General features: G+C 43.1%; 1 protein-coding gene across 1 annotated transcript in view; it reads left to right on the forward strand.

Annotated features, from left to right (window-relative positions):
* The first annotated feature begins 15381 nt into the window (after positions 1-15381).
* Positions 15382-20846, forward strand: part of epha4b (eph receptor A4b) — a 96132-nt gene continuing 90667 nt past the window's right edge. Inside the window, exon 1 of the mRNA XM_064338849.1 lies at positions 15382-15630. Coding sequence (XP_064194919.1) covers positions 15543-15630 — 88 coding nt within the window. The 5' untranslated portion in view covers positions 15382-15542. The remainder of the gene's footprint in view (positions 15631-20846) is intronic.

Consider the following 20846-nt stretch of genomic DNA (forward strand, 5'->3'; position numbering starts at 1 on the left):
CATCAAAGCATTTGATAGCATTTGGCGTGATTGGCTGAGCACTGTGCTTTACCCCCTTTGGGCTGTGGGTTTGAATCCCAGGTGGCATCCTGCTATTGATCCCTTAGAGAAAGCAGTAACCCAGAATCAACAACATGAAATGGTCGCCAGGTTGCATGCAAGGTACAATCACTGTATGGCAGTTTCAATAAATATATAAGTACTGAATTTCAATTAATAGCTGCACCGCTCCCTAATTCGGAAAAGGGAACCATGCTTGGGGCTGGTGGAAAACTGAGGAAGTAATTTTGAAGTAAACTTCAACGTTTATTGCGCTGGTATTACAAATGCATTTTGTCCACTGACAGAATAAACGAACGCGAAGCTGTGCAGACTTGCTGTTTCGTGTAGATGATTTTGATGCATCTGCCGTAATTTTAGGGAGTGCGTGTTTTCTTTTTCACATCCTCCCTCGTGCCCCTTGTAAATTAGCACTGTTCCGCTATCCCGCTCTTCAATCATGTTCCCTTCCCAGCAAGCCTGGGTCTAAAAATCCTGGAAATAGATTTCCCCCCTCTACTTAATCAATACGCGTCTCATTTTGAGCCATTAAAGTCGAGATTTCTGAGAAAAACCGCTGAGCCCCTTTCACTTGCATGGCGAAAGTCAGTGGAATACAGTGTCTGTGAAGTACGGGCTGTGTAACCTTTTTTGCTTACGATCTTACGCAGATTTGGATCCGGGCTCTCTGACTCAGACTGACAGGATTACATTTCATTACAGTGGTGCGTTTAGGCAGGACAGAGCAAAGCAGTGTTTCCAAAGTGGTCATATACAATATACTGTATACGGTACTCCATCAAACATAACTACATTACAGTGTAACATGATATAGTCTCGCTTTCTCTTACTCTCTCTCTCTCTCTCTGTCATCTCCTTTCTGCCAAGTGAAGCTTTTATTTCATCGTGAATTTGTATTACTATTTGATGTATTAAAAAAGCACTGCTGTGTTTTTATGCTCTTCTACAAAAACAGTTATTTATCCGATATGCTTTGTTAAGGATAGAGCAACTGCAAACATAACAGTTATTTTTTTCAATCGCAGGGCAAAACATAAAGTGATTTTAATTTCAAAATATTCAGGCTTGTCTTCAGAAACAGGAAAAAAATGCACAGAGATGTTTTAGAAGGAACGATTGGTGTTCATGGTTTTAGTTATCCTGTTCGAACTATAATGTATAATTACAGCTGCAGCTGGGATTCCACATGCATTGACTCACGTGAGGAGCCAGGAACTTCTGTGTTGAGTTTCCTCTTGATGAGTGAGGGACACATCTGTGGAATTCAAAATGATTTCGCAGAGTAATGGGGGGGGAACCCCTTCCTTTTTTTGAAAGTGTTTTTTGTCAGTTGTATGAGATATGACATTTTGAGAGTTCTCTGTGTGAGTGATTGATATAATCATGCCCCATTACCCCATCCTAACCCCCCTGTGGCCCCACTGGTAATGAGATGCTGTTTAGTTGATACAACAGGGTAGTTTAGCGTTGTGGGGAGTTAGTCTAGGCCTGACTGCATCGTTTCCTTTGGGGGTCCACCACTTTCTCCATCCACATAACATGGCTGCCAGAAAATTTGCCTCTACCCTAACCCTAAAGGGAACCGTTTCTGCTGCAGGGAATCCGACCTCTGCTTCTGATAACGAAGCTCAGCACAAGCAGAGATCGACCCTGCAACGCGGCATTCTGGGAAAACGAGCTGCCCGTCTGGGGCTCCTGTTCCGAAGCGCCCCCGAGGGCCCCAGCGCAAATCGCACCGGGCCGGTAACTTGAAGGTCACGGACCTTAATCCCACGCCGTGGACCGCTGCTGGGCTGCAGGCTGCCCCCGAGCAAGACACTGCACTTAACCTCGTTCCTTCAGTGAGCACCGAACCGGGAAACGCAAACTGCCCGAATAAGGACGTTTTCCAGGCCGACAAAGCGTGATATTCCTGCCTCCGTATCAGTTCAGGTCTGGAGAAAAAAAACAGAGGCCTGGAGACTCTCTTTGTGTGATTTGTGGGCGGTGGTATATATAAAATAAGGTCTGAGTGAGGAGTGTGCTCACACTCTTTTTTTGTGCAAATGAACATAGATCCAGGCTTGGAGAGGGGACCGGGCGATGGCAGACGAAGCCAGGCGAGTCGAGTCTGGCCGTCGTCCGGTAGCAGTGCTGAAACATCTGCAGGTGGAGCGACGTGTGTCTGCGCTGTCTGGTCTTCCCGCGTTTGTCCTGACGGGGTTGTCTGAGGAGAACAACAGGCGGCGGTAATCAGGCCGGCTGCGTTCGCTCTTAAGAAGCAAATTACGCCCGTCAGTCTGTCGGCGTCCACACCCACACACACGCTCTGCTGTTGTCGTGACTGCTTTTCTGTAGTGGCCTATTTCCCAGTGCAGCGAGCAACAAACTACTGAGCTGAACTCCAAGTTTTGGGTTATGAATCTACCAGGTGCTTGCAGGACATGAACACACACGCACACACACGCATGCACACACACACACATACACACACACGTATGCACACACACATACACACACACACACACACTATGTAACATATCCTAAATTAAAATGCCAGAAAATGAGTACCTGAAGGAATTGTACATACAATCTGGTTGTTTTTATAAATAAAACATTGACATTCAAGAGAGGATAATTAATAAAAAGAGCAAGTAAATTCTTAAATACGCATTCATGATTTTTGATTAATGTATCATAAAATTATGTTCTGAAAACGAATGGTCAGCGGTGTGTCTTACAAATGGTAAATCATCGATCTTCTGACGAAAGAGAGACACATCACGAGCGGGACATTCTTTGACAACGCTGGAAAGTATTCTAAAACATTCCCGCTGTTCAGATATTGATTTCGAATGGAACGTCAATACGAGTCCTCCAGTAGACCGGGTATTATTCAATCATTCGACGGACAGAAGAGCGGGGGTTCCTTCTGCACGGTGTAATAGGCACAGATTTGATGACACCCCGAGTCCCGTGGTGGTGACAGGTGACAGAGAGACGAGTGACGGGGGGGGGTGGGCGGCCCCCCCACTGCACACGACCATCCGCAGCGGTCACGGTGCGCCTGACTTATGGGCAATCAATGAGAAATTTAATTTGGAGCGCGACGGCAACGATTTTATGGTTCACCGCAGTTAAAAGCAGCAGCTGATCCAGAAATGATTATTTTAGATAAGGGGGTGTACCGCTTCATCTGCTTCTCTTTTCACACATTTCATTTTGGCCCTGCGAATCTATAAAAAGTCAAAGCTCATGTTCTTTTTTCCAGATTCAGGTACATCGTTACAAAAATATTGAAAAAAAACATATTTCTGTTCATTTTTTATAATTTCTTTAGTGCATAATAGACTTTCCCGCTTTGAAAGAAAAAGTTATCGGCACAATTAGTCTTTCATCCACAAACCTGAAAAGTTCCTGGAAATACTAATAAATTACACCGATCACGAATCCGGTAACCAAAACGTTATTCTCGAGATCAAACCATATTTTACCAAGGCAAATCAGGTAGACTACATCTGACAATAAGACAGCTCACATTAAAGTACCGTTGTCAAGTATGAAGCTTCCTGTCTTGCTTCTTTCTTTTGCCACTGGGTGGCGTATATTCATCTAAAGGCACAATTCTTGCCAAATGGGACGTCTAGACGACATCAGTTCAACCTGTCAGATAAAATAATAAACTAAAACACTGACTTATTAGAGCTTGGTCTCGGATTTTCCAGTTGATCATCATAATTATATTTCCTTATTGTTTCTCCATTATTTTCGCACTTCTATTTTAAAACTTTTAATCCCCCCGTCAGCTCCGATGTGAGAGCTGATCAGCTGTGACAGGCAGCTGTCTTGTTGCACCCTGGTCCCTCAGCTGCTAAAGGGGGGTTGGCTGTCTCAGATAGGCGGGGTTAAATGGGGTCACCACCAAAGCCCTTGGGTTTGGACAGAGGGGTCTCTCCCTTTCTGTCTGTTTGTGCCAAACAATGCTCCAGGCTTGACCTGCCCCTGATGAGATCTGTGGCGTGTTTGGAGACGCAGCCTGCAATTGTGTCTCTCAGTCACAGTAACGTCCCCTCTGTGGAACGCGGCACCTTTTATATCCGGGGGCTCTCCTTTCTATTTATTTTTAAACCCCAGAGGGCCTCGTTGGAGCTGTTGGTTAACCCCCCTGTGTAAATTTGAGATGGAACAGACCTTGACTGGCTGTTATACACCTGTGGATTTGGCTGCCATCTTAGACCAGGCATTTTTCAGTGTTTACTTAATAAATATAGAGCCAGCAGTGTTGTAATGTTCCTCACTTATCTGAATGATCACATTATGTCAGATTAGTATTGATCACTTTCAGGTAAGAACGAAGCAGCTGTCTGAAAGTGTTCTGTTGATGAGAAACAACACTTATCGTGAAATATTTCGAATATCTATTGAAGCGATTGTTTCTGGTAACCCTTGTTTTTTTTCACAATGTTAATTGTAATGGGAAGAGTCACAATACCAATTTGTTTTCTCCTCTTTGTCCTATTTGCTCCTCCTCTCTACTCCCCTTCTCTCCTCACATGCTTATCTCATGGGCTGGTGATATCCACTGCCCTCTTCCCTCCCCCTGATCTTCTGTTTTTTCCCCTCTCCCTCCCAATACCATCCCTTTCTCTTTTCATCAGATCTATGACTCCCTCCTCAACTCATTTTTTTGCTGTTTCCTCTTCTTTTCCATCACCATCCTCTATCTCCACTCCTCCTGATATCTATCACTATCTTTTCTCCTTTCTCCTCTCATTTACTCACGTTCTCTTTTCCCTCCTTTCCTCTCTTGCCTCTGCTATTCTTTTTCTCCTTTCTCCATCGCATGCCTTTTTTTTCTGCTTCTTTCTTCATCTACCCTATCTTCCCCCTTCTCTCCCCTGTCCATTCATTGTCTTTCCAATCCTTTTCTTCTTTCTCGACTATTTTCTCTCCTGACGTTCTATATTTTCCTCTCTTCCCTTTCTCCTCCCCCTCTCCTCTCCTCCCTGGTGCTCTTCTCTCCAGAGGCTGTATTGGTGGCCTCCCTCTCTGGCAGCTGTAGGCAGCAGATCGTCCATTTCCAGAGCCCACAGCCCAGCCCTGACCGGGATTCCATGACCCCCAGGGGCCATCTTCCATCCGCCCTCTCCATCACACCACTAATGCAGGTAATCCAATCAGCATGCGAGGAAAATGATGTGTTTATACAGCGGGGCGGGAGAGCCGAGCGCCTACCTGCGCCAGTAAGAGGCAGATCCAATTAGCTCCCGCGTCAAGAGCCAGAAAGATTTACTTCCTCCCTCGCCTCCCCTCGGCACAATGTGCTTTTACACCATCGCTCTTCAGCGGCTCGCATTTCTGCTCACGGCGGAGGGGTAATTATAAGACTAAATTTGTGGCATTTCACAACGTTACCCCAAATTTATGCCTCGGAGCAGTCCCTGCACAGAGACAAAAGGATGAAACAGCTTGCGCTCATATGTGGAAATGAAAGTGCTCTTTGCCCGTAACTTTGTTAGCAAAGCAGGTCAGTGGATGAAAGATCGAAACGGTTTCGCTGTGCTGGCCCAGCGCACGAGGACGGGAGAGGAAGGACAGGCTCGCGTCTGACGCGTCCGCCGCTCCTCCTCCTCCTCCCGCACGCGGCGTTCGGCGAGACGGCCTTTCCCACTCGCGCTGAGGGCGTCCGCGCTTGATGGACGGTAATGTACGCGCGGTCCCGCGGGAGCACGACACTTCTTTCAGACGTCTGTTTCCAGAACGGCTCGGAAATTTACCTCCGGGGCAGGCAAACCCGTGTTTGGCAATCAATATCTGCATCGGCGTGTTTGCAACCATTAGCCCTCTCATCTCTCTCCATAATGCAGCCGAATAATTTGTTTAGCGCGCGGCGGGACCGGCCATTAGCGCCGCGGCTCCTGCGCCTGACGACCGGGCCGGGCGGGAACGATGACAGATCGCAGGCCGTTCGGCGAGGGAGGCTGGCGACGGGTCGGGCAATCGCGGTCGTCAACAGCCGGCGCTGCGGGTGGGTCATTCCGTTTTGCCGTTAGGGAAATCTAGGGTTAAACGTAAGTTCAAAGATGCAAGAGAATTTATGCGCGATTCGGCGCTGTTCAGGGCAACACGGCGTGGTCGTGATTGACGTCGTTTTCTCCGAGCCTTTTCACGACGCACGCCTAAATTAGACCGCATAGACACTGGATAATCTGCAATCAACCCAGGTCCTGCATAGCTGCGGGGTCTGTTGTTTTTTTCACCTTAAACTACTTTAATTGACCAATTAAGTGCTGAGTAAAAACACCATCCTACAGACCCCGAGGCTCTTGTGGACAGGGGTTGGGAATCCCTGATCTGATTTGATATTTATAGTGTAGAAAGTGCATTTTAAAGGTACAGTGTTTGAGTAAAGATATTAGTAGAAAAATTGAGAAATAGTATAATGCTGGCCATAAAATGTACAAATAACATCCAAAATAAACAGAAAATACTTATAAATAGTTGCATTCCCAGTGCCAAGAAACTAACCCAGCCATGCTAGTACTGTTTCGTCTAATTATTTAGTTCAGGTTGGATATTTTTTTAAAGTCTTATTTGCACCAGCCTACATTCTGTTTAGAACCCAATGGCTCACAGAAATTCAAATGTTGTGATTCATAATTCATATTATGAGTAAGTATAAGGTTAATAGATGTGGATGTGTGATTATGGGATATTATTTTTTTTTAGGCGCAAGTCATAGACAAATTATACACATCATAGTATGGGCACTGGAACAGAAGTTTAACAGGAACACAATTAAATCACCTTAACATTTATAAATGACCTTCCATTTGTCCATAACAGTATAGATTTGTTTTGTTGGGAAGCATATGCCTTGCTTGTGTAATGTATTTTAAAATGTATTACAGGAAGAGATGCAGCCTTGAGAAGCAGGTGCGCTCGACTGAATGAGTGTGCGTGTATGGGGACGCCAGAGTGAAGGCACAAGTCTGGGTGTGTGAGAATGCGCTTGCTTTTAAACATAAACTAATATGGCTTCTCTCTCTTTCCCCCCTGTCTATCTATCTCTGTCTCTCAGTCTTGACCCCCCATTCCCGTACACACATTCTTAAAAATGGTAACACAACTGGTAAATCAACACTCTGTCCTCTCTTTCTCACTTCCCTGCATTCTCCCCCTTTATTTCTCCCTCTCTCTATACTTCCATTATGTCCCTTTCTCTTCAGGAGAAAAGGCCCCTCATTAGCCACCTCCAGCCCACTGGACATTGCCAGGCCGTGGCATGAAGGCGCGGCAAGCTGTGAGCAGCATCTGCTCTGAATGCCCTCCCCGAGTCTCTCTGTCTCCCTCAATGCGAGCACCAACCTGTCAGCCATTAAACGTCGTCTGCCCTCAATGGAGGGTTAGCGCACGAGTGAGTGACTCTGAAAGGCAGGGAATAAGCTCTAAAGGCTGGGCAAGGCAGACAGTCCTTTCATTGTACCTGCCCCCCTCCCCCCTCCTTCAACTTTTAATGGTAGACCTGGCATCACCTGGATGATGGCTTAGCAAGTCCGGAAAATCATCAGCTGACAGCTCTCCGGCAGTTTCCGGTGCTTTCTGGCCTCGCCACTCGTCTCAGCTCTGAAGTTCGAGTCAGTTGGAAATTGAAGGAGGAAAGAGAAGTGCCAAAAAAAGAGGGCATGTCAGAGATGTTGCTAGGATACAACAGGCCAGCTTAAAAACAGCGAGAGCCATTTGAAGGGACATCTACTATGCTTCACTATTTTCTGACTGAGCGTTTCTCACATTTGACTTTTTTATCCCCATCATGCTGTGAATCAACTGAGTAGGAAAAACAAAACTTTAAAAGGAACAGGAGTGTGGGCAGAGACAGCAGCGTTTGTACTGGCTTTTAGTAAGCATACTGACCCAAGAGGGTCAGTGATTAGGACCGGAAAACAGGATGAATTAACAGAAAGGATAGAAAGGGAGAAAGAGAGAGAGAGTGAATATGGGTGTGTAAGACAGAGAGACACAGTAACAGAGGAAAGCTAACTGAAACGCAATTAAGCCTGGAATAAATACACATTTTGTACCCAGTAGGTATTCAGAATATGAAAACATCAGCAAACCTTGCACCTCAGAGGCTTTCAGTTCTCAACGAACCTCCGGAAAAACACCGTTACTGATCCATCACGGAGTCCCGCCGGAGAGAAAATTCAAAGTTAAGAACATGATCAGGCAGTACAGGAGAAATAGAAAAAAGTGCGAGCAAAACAAGGCAACAGTGGGCTTGCTGGGCTCAGTGAAGTTTAATTATCAGCCTGTGAGGTGCGTCGCAGCGTGGCGTGAAGTCGACACACTTTCTGATTGAGAATGGCGTTGCGGTTCATTTAAGGTACGCCCCCACACACTTACACTCACTCATTCACTTTTTTCATACTGAGTGTAGCCAATCCATTAACAGAAAAAGGGAAGTATTATCCCCACCACCCTCAATTTTGCACAAGGGAACTGGTCCACAACCTGCAGACCTTTAAGCAATGAAATTACTCAGATTCCTGTGTAACTCCTAATTTTCCTGTTATAATTGATCCTGTAACACACCTGTACATTATCTATGCTATTTTCACCTTTAATTTACAATCCGTTTCCTTCTTGCCATCTCTGTAATATGTATTTTTTTTGGTTCCTTATATTATAAATAATAACCTATGTGTCTATCTCCCAAATTTGTTTCTTTTTTAAAATAGCTTGTGGAAGTTCTACAAGTGTGAGATCGGAATACAACTAAGGCTAAGATAAATCTAGCAAGCTACAGCAAGCTGGCTTGTGAGATCCATTAAATTTCACAATTAAATATACATTTATATTTTTTCTTTTAGAAAAATTGCAATAGTGACAAAAAGGTGCGGCATTAGGGGGCTGTACCAACCATCAGCAAAAACCCAGACGTCACCTTCAACGAGCACTCGGTACAGCTTGCAGAGCCTGACAGGAGGACTTCATGACTGCACACAAACTAGCTGGCTCATTAACAGGCCATACCCAGCATCTAGTTTTGCTTACACAGAGTAATTATGAATTGCCATCTGCCAGTGTTGATGTGTCAAAGCGAAACCATATTTCAATCTGTTTCACAAAAATGTTTCCGTTCTTATTCCTCTTGCTCATTAGCAACTCAAATGAGCAAGCAGAATAGTCCAAACTCCAGAATTGAGCTGAAAACAATTTTGCCCCCCCCCCCGACCACGCCCTGACAGCAATACTGCAACCATTTTCAGCTCACATGCATATAGACACACATGACGTTAATGTTGCCATAATGCCTCTCACGTTAATTTCCTTAGTGCGGCACGTATGGATCTTGCTTCATAGAGGTATCTCATTCACTACAACATCAGTTTCAAACAGACATCAGCCTTGGTCTCATACATGTTTATGATGGTGATGACTGATGATGAAAAAGAAAATTAAATTCAAGAAAACAAATGCCACCATGCAGGAGGGCATGCAGTGAATGACAGGTCAAAAAGGCTGGGACTCAAATTCAGAAATAAAACAAAGCCATACTGTGTAAATACTGTACCCTCCTTACAGTTATTATATTATAAAATGACAATGATTGTTTTGATTGTTTTGTTCTATGTTTAAATAAAGTGTTGTTGCCATGACAACAAGATGGCTTTAGCATACTAACATTATCCTCTGTGATGTACTTTATGCACTGTGCTCTTTGCCCACCATGAACAGATCCTATCACTGCATGGTCCACATCTTCTCTCAGGTTTTATCCATTTTCCATTACTGTTCCCCAGCTTGTTATTGAAATTAATTTTCTGTAGGTGACCTCCGCTTGTGCTTCCCTTACTCTGTCTAATCTCTGCCCCCCACAGCAATAACATTCTTACAATAACTCTTTCAGTAACACCCCAGATTCTGGCATGTTATTAAAATTCTGTCTTTTTCTGTAATTGTGAGTCAGAGAGAAACCCATGAGACTTTAGAATTTATCAACACAAACTATTAAATAGGAACACATAACCTGGACTCGAACACTCAGGCAAAGGTTGTAAATTAAATATGGCACCTTTAGGTTATTGCATAATTCAACATGAAAATGATCAGAATATAATTTGTAAACATTAAATTATCTTGAATCAGTTGACAATCACTCTACTGCAAGTATTCAGGGTCACTATTTTCTTTATGACTTTGGAAATGGAAGATTTGGAATGTTTCAGGAGAGAGTTTAGCTATCAAAACACAGTTAACATGAATTGTATCATTTTTCAGATAGGAGACTAGGCCGTACCTCAGCTATATTGCTTTAAAGAAAAATTAAATATAAAATAAATTGAGGGCGGCAAGGTTGGTGCAGTGGTTAACACTGGGCCTTTCTGTGTGGAGCTTGTATGTTCTTCCCGTGTCTGTGTGGGTTTCCTCCAGGTACTCCAGCTTCCTCCTACAGTCCAAAGGTAGGTACATTTTGCAGACTCTCAATTGCCCCTAGGTATGAGTGTGTGAGTGAATGGTGATGGAATTGTGAGTGTGCCCCGCGATCGATTGGAGTGTTCAGGTTGTATTCCCGCCTCTCGCCCAATGCACGCTGTGATTGGCTCCAGCACCCCCCGCGACCCTGCCCAGGACAAGCGGGTACAGATAATGGATGGATAAAATTGATGGATGTTGGCTGTTCACCGGTGTGTTCTCGTTAAGCACTTTCATCAAGGACACAGCAGCAACACCAGTTTAAAACCTGTAAATTCCATCACCAAATCTTGATATCATCGTATTGTGTTCAGAAGGTCCATACGGGGCATAATGATTAACACACAGAAGGATGATAGGAGAAAGGGTGGAAAGAATTCAAAGATTTATGACCTTGAGACAAGTGGACAAAATGCTAAATAAAGAAAAGAGAAAATGTAGTCCTCATCAACATGCAGCGTGCAGCTTTCTTTTTCAATGGACGGACGGGTTTATATGCGGTGTAATCTAATCTCATTGTTCTATTGCAACGGACAGCGCGACGCTCGTTCCGGGGCACACCACACGTTTCCTACTAGGCGAGATGCGCCAGTAAAACACGCTGCATTAACCCCGTTCGTTAGCTTTTATTGAAATTTGTGGGCGTCGCGTGGAAAAGAGGGCGGCTGCTGGCTCGCGTCCGTCTTGTCACCTGTCACTCGGCTGGCCCCGGTGCGCTTCGCTATTGGGTCTGCAGCACGGCGTTGAGGCCGAGGCGACGCAAAAACGCTCGCCCCCTCCGAAATATTCGAAAGCGGATCGCGCGTCTGACGCATTTCGGTAGACCCGCTGTCTGATGGAATTATGACACGCGTAATGGATTCTTTAAACCTGGCTTCCTTGGCTGGTGCCCGCGAAGGGGCTACCCTAGAGAGAGCTTGTTGCTCCTGGAAGTGGATTGGTATTGATTTGACCTTCATCTTTAAATGCCAGTCGATTAGGATTATATCTGATGAGGGCTTTTCTAGCAGGGAGTTTTGATTCCAGGGATTGCACGCTGTACTGAGAAGCGATTACACTGAGCCTTTGTATAAAAGTGACATTGAGACAGACAAATCCAGGGTCGTGTGCTCACAGGGGCCAGATTGCAGGGCATAAGCCTCGCTGAAGCCAATGACCAGGTTGTAGGCATAGGGATGGGAACGCGCATTTCAGTAAAAGAGTGCTCATAATTTCAGTCTTCAGTCTTATCCTTTAGGAAGTATCTTTACTTGAAAATCACTGGTGCGGTTTGTGTAATGAAAAAATACATTAAACAAATAGGATACCGGAACAACAATGCTATTACACCTTGCACCTGCTAATAAGGAGACACGGTGCACATACTGTGGGACCACAAAAAAACTCAAGTGATATGAATGCCAGTGCTACAGCATCACAGACCTGCAGCAGTAAAGGAATGGTGTTTTAACACATAAGAAACATGATAAGAGTGGCGAGTGTTGAAATCACAGAACGTATACAAGTGGTCTGATAAATGTTGATTGTCAGCAATATAGTACAGACAAAGATATTTATTGATACTAGCTAGATTAATGGAGACCTTTAAAAAAAAGCTTTCTAAACAGTGTATTGTGTAGCTAAGTACAAGAATTATCAAGCTTGGCAAAAATGAAGCGACATCTTTGTTGCACATTGTGGAATGATTTCGCACAAACGGTGAGAATATGCAAATCATGCATACAGGCCTACAATTCAGCATGTTAAGTTAATCACATGAAGGCAAATTATCCTCCCATCTCCAGGTTCAACAGAGACCTCGCTTGTTCAGAGGAGGATGTGCAGTGTCGCCAGGTCTGCAGTTTTTCCACCCGATTTGGTTACTGTGAAGGTGAAATGATGGGTGAAAAACTCAAACCCGTGGGTTGCTATTTTTTTTTAATGTACCATGGACCCGGTCAAACACAATGTATGGCACAAGAAATTGGGACCATTGAGCTGTAAATATTTCTCTGACCTGGTAACAACACTGAGGAGATACGATCCCCAGTGCGCTGAGGTCATTACAGAGAGGGCCTGCAAAACCTTTTCCAAAATGTGTTACATTTTCAGATGGTAACAATCTGAATTCAACGAACATTTCACCATTGTTCTGAAGTTTAGCATACTCTAGCTTTTGGTGAAAAAAACCCCACCCCTACACCCTACAAAATTGGCATCACTTACTTAAGTACACAGTAATAAAATGGACAATGACTTATGTATAAAAATTGATTTGTCACATCCCTAGTAGAGATTACAAATCAGAGGCTATTATGTGGCTGACTGTGTTCAACCAGTTAAGAATCATTAACCTTAATCTTAACCCAAAACAGACTTATCTTACCTTGTTACATTATCTTGATCTGGTCTGAACATAACAACAACATTGACTAATAGAGCTCTTGTAAGACACCCATAACCAGAGGTCACAGCCAGCTAAATCTGATGAAGTGTTGGGGCAACCTTCGTGCTTTAACAATGTACTGTAAAGTCCTGGTGTTCCCTCAAAAAAGTTGCGTAACCAGAGGTCTGATGAGGTGCAACGCTGCGTAAGAGGGCGGCAGCATCGTATAATGGGTAAGGAACTGGTCTATTAACCTAAAGGTCGCAGGTTCAATTCGCAGGTAGGACACTGCCGTTGTACCCTTGAGCAAGGTACTTAATCTGCATTGCTTCAGTATAGATTCAGCTGTATAAATGGATGCAATGTAAATGCTATGAAATAGTTGTGTAGGTCGCTCTGGGTAAGAGTGTCTGCTAAATGCCTGTAATGTAATGTACAAGAAAAATGTTTCATTCATTTAACATTGCTCTTTGGCCATGGCCTTATGTAGTGGGGGAAATCCCTTCGTCCCACAGCCAACTGTGAATTTCACTGTGGAGTCTCTAAATGTACAAAGGTTAACAGCATACAGAAATCCGCTGTGTTTCAGTCAGTTTCCCAGTAATAATACACCACAAAATGGTCAGTAAAAGGTGACAAACCTAGTTTTTGAACATATTCTGTTTTTCCAATCTAACTAAAACATGTTTCAGCAGAGCAGGGCAGTGCCTTATTTAACTGCCTGAGATATTCAGCCACAGGGGACAAATTTACACAGCTTTTCATAGCTTGTACTGAGCCTCACAGACAAAAAGTGTGTCGCAACAGAAGAAATACCACTAATTCAAGGTCCCTTGGCACCTTCCTTCCTTGTCTACAGCAATGGCACTGCCAGATGCTCACTGGCCTACGCACTGTGCATACCATAAGAGCAAGAAAACAAACTGCGATTTCAACCTCAAAAACATATACATACACTATTAATTAATCACAGTGACTCTGTGTTTGCTCCAAAGCAAAAATAAAAATTAATTAAAAAAAAATAATAATAAAAAATTAAATTAAAGAAATTAAATAAAACATTACTCTACCTTCTACCCTGGAAAAATGAAATAGCTTTTGCATGGTTATAGCTATTAGATGGAATGTCTTCTGGCAAAAAGTGATTTATGGCTGACAAATTTACAGTGAGACAAGGATAGTCCCCTTAGTTATAATACCAGTTAGATTAGATATACGCTACATGGCCAAAAGTATGTGGACATCTGACATCCAATATCTCATCCAAAATGATGGACATTAATATGGAGGTGGTCCACCCTTTACTGTTATACAGTAACAACCTCCACTCTTCTGGAAAGGCTTTATACTAGATGTTGGAGCATTGCTGCAGGGATTTGCCTCCATTCAGTCAGAAGAGCATTAATGAGGTCAGGCGACTAGGACTGGCTCGCAGCTGGCTTTCCAATTGATCCCAAAGATGATGGATGGGTTTGAGGATAGGACACTGTCCAAGCCAGTGAACTTCTTCCACACCATTTTCAACAAAACCATTTCTATATGGACCCCGCTGCATGCCCAAGGGCATTGTAATACTAAAACAGAAGAAGGTTGTTCCAAACTGTTGGGGAAGCACCAAACTGTTTAGAATGTGATTGTATGCTGTAGCATTAACATAGCCTTCACTGGAACTAAGGGGCCTAGCCCAAACCATGAAAAACAGCCTCAGATGAAGGGGTGTCCCAGATACCTTTGGTCATATAGTATAGCACCAGTAAGGTATATCACTAAGTTTAGAGCCAGTGCTGTCAAACTTTCACATTATCAAAATGTTCAGTAGCTATATATAATTCAAAATAAAAGTAAGACAGAGGTGGACAAATACTAAATGTAGTTGTCCTCCAGCTCAATTCTGGGTAGCAAAAAATGCATGACAAGTTAGCTTTTTGCTATAGCAGTTTGCTGAGAGTGAAATCCTGTACAAAGCAATTGTAGTACATTTACTGTACCTCGCATGCAGTTGCTTGTTGAAATGTGTCCATCAACAGAACCTCTTTAGTGTTCTTTAAAGTGGAGACCTGAGGATAACTTAAACAGAGGTCAGTAAAAGTGCAATGTAATAATAGATGCTGTATCGAATTTTATCTTGCCATAGCCAAGGTAAAAGTTCAGTGCCGTTTGAATAGAGTGACTACAATTTTTTAAAGACACAGTTGTAAAGCATGTATTTCATTTACAAATGTAAGATAATGTGTCATTTTAAATAACGGAGTAGACGTCTGACAGCCTGTTTAAAAGATTTTAATTCAAGGCTGAATTACAGGGGGCGTTTTGGGGAAAAGGAAGGGGGAAAAATTGCATTACGCTCAGCCAATGTTGTTCAATAGATTCCCTTAGCATCATCACTTGCACTTCGCCAAATGTGACATCCTCCGCTGTCTGAAAGATTGCTTGGTCCTAGACCGACTATTATCCATCTCTCGCTTATGTGCACGCGCGTGTGCCTTTAAAATTGCGGATGCGCCTGAAGTCCCAGGGTCTTGCGTTCTAGCCACTCCACTGTGATTGACAGACTGGGCTAGAGAGGGATCCTCCTTCGCTCTGCCTGCTGCTCTCCTCGCGCTCTCCAGGCTCAGTAACTTTATAACAGAGGGATGCGGCAGGCGCACGCAGCAGCCTGAAAATGGCTCGCGACTGGATTTATCCATCCCTCCTCATTCTTCACTTCCTTTTGCCGAATCAGGCTTTAAGGAATTACCCAGAAAATGAAGGTAGGGTAAATCAAATAGCTTTTGAATAATTGAAAATTAATTACTGAGGTTTGTGGTAGAAAGCTTACAAACCATGTATTCAGTCCCCATAGCTAAGTGCAGCCTCTCTCATGTTAGATGCTGTGGTTTGTATGAATCATGTATTAGGCTAGGGGAAGGGGCAAGAAACATGGAAAATTGCTCAACATTTTTTTTTCTGGGACGCTAGCATTAAATTTGAATCTTTTGTGGATAAGGTTTAGACAACATGAAAATGAAGTCTTCAGCAGCACTTAAAGTGCAACTTATAAATTCTTTGTCCTTTAGAGAAGTCGCGCGACATTAAACTTTTGAATGTATTATTATTATTATTATTATTATTATTATTATTATTATTATTATTATTATTATTATTATTATGTCAACGTGGTTTACTTACTACAAAAATGTTTCGCATCAGCAATACAGGTCGCTAATATATAATTTGTAACACGCTGTCTGATTAAACGCAAGCCCGTGCAATTTCAGTTGTTAGACGTAGCTGTTTCAGATCAAACGATATTTGAGTGAAATGCGAAACTACATTGATGCCACAGACAGACTAGTGTTTGTTGTGGACATATACGCGAAAGCTAAGTCATTCCACATTGTACGGATAGTATTTATGCTAAAGTACTTAACTGCATAATCACGTAAACTATAATAATGCAAATACAACATGAACGGATCTAGAAATATATTGGTTTCCAGTTTGACGTTTCCTGGTGTCTACTGTATGCATTCAGACGTGCGTTAGACTACACCCACACAAACGTAACAGTAGGCTAACCACACGAGGCTGTAATTGAATGGGTTTGAAAACTTGTCTCTCATTGCTGTTGCAGGTTTCACTGTGCGGTTGTCTCTTTTCCTGTTACATTTAGGTGACGGAACAAAGCATTGTGACCGTTGTGTTGAGTTGAAAATGTGCTGTGCTACATGTCGCCACCGACATGTGTAAATTACTACCTTTCTCTTGTGAAGTGTTGTCGTTAGACATCGGTTTGCGAAGTCTTACAAACCATTACACAAATGTGCATATCACCTGGAATTGTATATAGCTTACATCTTATAATGGCGATTCAATTGCAGCCTTTTTTAAATAAATGTTGCAGAAACTACAAATGTCCTAAATGGTTCACTGAATTGTGGTTATCGAATTAGAATGGCTGGGCGGAATCTATTTTTATTCACAGGGAAGGTAGGCCTATACATTTAACATTTTATTCAGCTTGCATAGATATACTTAGAGTTTATATGTAGGGTCTATGTAGGGTCGTGTAGTTTAATCGTAGCCTCAAGCACTGAACTTTCTGCCCAAAATGTTTAGAGTTAGGGAGTTTTGAGTGGTCCTGGATCAGCTGGAAGCACAGCCTAGTTGGAGGTATAGCAATATGAAATCCATATGTATATTTAGCTTTTTTCTGCTATGTCATACCTCACTTTCGTTACATCAAACCCCTGTTGTGAATAAAATCCCCATGGTCATCTATAGTGATTGCCACAGTGAGCTGCAGAAGCATTGTCCCATTTTCCATAATTGCATAATATATCCATCTGAGGTAAACGCTTCCTATGTATTAAATGAGGTGGGAATACAATTAAATATTTTTACAGCTTGATGATTTTATGTCTTAAGATTTATTGGGGTCACCCAACTGGGACCGCCAAAATGAGGGGGAGCTGTTTCAATAATGTTTTATTTTATTTGAACAGCAGATGGCGCCACAATCGCTATTTTTACATTTTGTTTTTGATACCATAGTGTTGGATTTATTTATTTATTTATTTATTTATTTATTTATTTATTTATTTATTTATTTATTTATTACTTCATTACTGTAGGGAGGAACACCTGAGTTCATATATCACTTTGTTACACTGGCCCTGCTGCCAGTGACTGCCTTTACATGAACACAATATTCCAGTTATTGCTTCTATTTTGAATAAGACAATATTCTGAATAAGCTGTTGACATGGCTACAGAGAAATTAATGCTCTTTTAATATTCCTGTTTGCATGCAGTCATACATAGTTTAGATGTAAAATGGCCATATAACCTTGTGCTATTTATTTACCCTTCAAAATTTTAAGAAGTGGGATAGTTTCTCCCTCCGTCCAAAAATGTGGTGTCTTTTTATGCGGGGCCTTCCATCTTTGCACCCTGCAAACTGCTAGCTGTCTGACTCATGTTTAAAATGCAATGGGTAGCCTAGTAACAGCAGGGCTGACCGAAAACAACACCCTCAGGCCATATGTGTTGCAAACTGTTGTGAAAACCCCCGATTGAGATGGATATTCTGAATGAGCTGTGTACATGTCCAAATAGTGCTCCAGTAACCCGAACAATATCGGCATATGCCACATGTCTTAATCGGAATATGCCATATTTGGAATAAGGCCTTATTCAGGATATTTAATGAGCATATGCTGTTTACATGATGTACATCTTATTCAGAATATTGTTTTATTCAGAATAATATTGGAATATAAACATGTAAATGTATCCACTGGTTACAGGAGGCACAGGGTAAGCAGTGGCCTACACACCCTGATGAGCTGCCCATCGGGGCAGCTGAACACCATTGGATCTGCTCTCTTTGCAGTGTTCCTCAGAGCTACTGAGAGCGTATCCACATTATTTAACACATGAATGCCAGTTAAAGAGAAGGGTTTCATGCTAACAAGAAGGGTCTCTGTGTGGACTGATTAAGTGTCCCTATTTGCCCGCAATGAGATTTAGACAGGTCCAATAAATGGCTATGGCTGAAGGTAAAAAACAGTTTAAAAAAAATAAACACAAACTGTGCTGTAACTCAAATTGTGGTCATAGATAAATGGACAGGTGGAAGAGAGTACAGTTCAGTATTCCCATTCAGTTTGTTAAAGTGGGTTTCTTTCTTCCACAGTAAACTTTTGCTGCCTGATTGTGCACAAAGCTCAGGATTGGTTTATTGGAACAGCCATTCCGTGAGAAACAAAACTGTGTCTGCCTTCATCCTCTAGTCAGTTTCATGTTGTTCACGTCTTTTTTTTAATGTAGGTCATTCTTGCAAACAGATAAAATACAAATAAAATGCGTGTAAAATCAATTCAGCCAGCGCTGCTCCTTGCCACTGCAAACTCGCTGGAAATATTGCCTTCACACATCGGACTACAGTCTCTTTGTTTCCAAACCTTTAATATAAAAGTCAAAGTATAAAAAAACATAAAATAAAATAAAACAAAATCCACGAAGACGATAGCTAAGCAGTCGTGGTTGCGATGGCCAGGTCTCTGACGTTGCGCGCAAGGGGGTGTAGCCCCCCGTACGCCTCAGAGTGCATTATGAGAACATTAGCATGAGAAAGCGGAGCCCTTTTTCTCCGGCTCTGACCCCTGCCTAAGCCGGGCGCTTCCTCTCGCTCGCGGGCCGCGTTTTCGGGCGGAGACCAAAGCCGGCCGAGCCTGAACTCGGATCCCCTTTCCTTTTTTTTTTTTCCTCCGACGCTCCGCCATCAGCGTTGCCCTTCCCCTGGGTCCCGGTTCTCACTCGGCAGCTGTGTTTGCAATTCAAGAGTTCTTTAATGTGTTGGGGGGGGGCTGTATTGATTCAGCTGCATGCAGCCAGCTCTTATTCAGTGTGCTTTTTTTTCCCCCCCTTCGTTTCTAATGGCATGGATTCTCAATACCCAAGACGTCGCCGACAGCCGCTCCTCGGGCTCCGTAAACGTATCGCTTTTAATATCGGCCGCGTCTCGGCGGATCAAGCGGAGGAGACCGGGGACCCGCGCCGCTCGGGTTCTCGTCACCGTTCCTCGTCGCGGCCGCTCGGAGGTGTAAACCGCGTATTTAAGCTAGCGGCGCTTCGTCCGATTTGCATAAGCGCGCTGCGCGTGTTGCTTGTCGATGTGGGCGGCTCGGGACAGGTTTTCTCTCTCTCTCTCTCTCTCTCTCTCAGCCACTTGAGATGGAGAGCGAGGTGATGCTGCCGGCTCTCTTTTACTCAATGGTCCTCATGCTCCAGTTTCAAATGGACTTTTTATTCAGCATTGTCTGCCCCTGCTTTGCTGCTGGGTGCCCATTTCCAGGCGTTGAGCAGCGGTTTGTGTGCAGTCTCGTAGCTCAGCCCTCAACGCCGCGAGTCTCGTGCAGCGGCACGCAGTAAAACGTTCGGTGTTAAATCAGCTGTTACTGAGCACGCCTGGTCCCGATTGGACTCATACGTACTCTGTTAGAGTTGAATTAACACTGGCCATTTTACCGTAAGCGCTTGCAGGCATGCTTCCCCCCACTCCATTACTAATCCTGCAGGATTACGGAATTCTCCACGGGGAGGCAGAGGTCACTATATTTTTAATTGCTTTAATTCATAATGGCTGTTCTTATCGGCAGATACATATTTCAGCTGGGCCTAATCAATCAAGCTCATGTAATTAAATCACGTCCCCCTCGTTGTTTTGTCTGTGACCTTGACTCGTGCGCCACATTGATCCTCGCTCCCACTTCTGCTTTGAAATCAAGCTTTCTTTCCTTCTTCCAGTTTTATGTTTAATGGTGATGTCATAATGATAGAATGAAAATAAAATAAAAAGACCAACAGCAGTAGAGAACATTGCACAAACTTACACACAAAACTTACCGTAAGTCAGCAATTGTTAGTAGTTCCTTCTCCAAATGGATCTCAAGTTAGAATTGCTTGTGGACAGTTTTGTTCACTTTTTTTTTTAGTTGCTTGTGTTTTTTGGACATTGAGGAAAATTTGCTTAGTCTGCAGTGTTGATTCAGACTGTTGTTTAATCCATCACTGTTGTTTCAATTACATTGAATCTTTTTCACCTGATAGATTTAATGAACAGAAAACATGGAGAAGCTGCCTTTTTTTTATCTATCCATGGTTTTTAGTTTGGGAAATGCCATGCACTATTATTTTCATGAAACATCCTGTCATTACCTCTTTCCACAGTTTTGATTGGTGATGCTGTCAGTTGGTGGAGCGTGTGGAATATTTTATCCTCCCATAAAATTCCCATAAAAAGACTTCATTTACCATCACTCCCTTTGCTGAATATTGTGTACTGTTTTACCCCTAGTGCAAGGGGCAGTTCCAAAACTGTGCTCGCAATGAGCCACTGTATCATTTGGGCCTTCTTTCCGACACCTTTCCAAATGGCCAGCTCAGACAAAATTCACTTGGTGCCTTGTGTTACACTAGCACG

This window comes from Anguilla rostrata, chromosome 6 (assembly GCF_018555375.3).
Source record: "Anguilla rostrata isolate EN2019 chromosome 6, ASM1855537v3, whole genome shotgun sequence".
Lineage (NCBI taxonomy): Eukaryota > Metazoa > Chordata > Actinopteri > Anguilliformes > Anguillidae > Anguilla > Anguilla rostrata.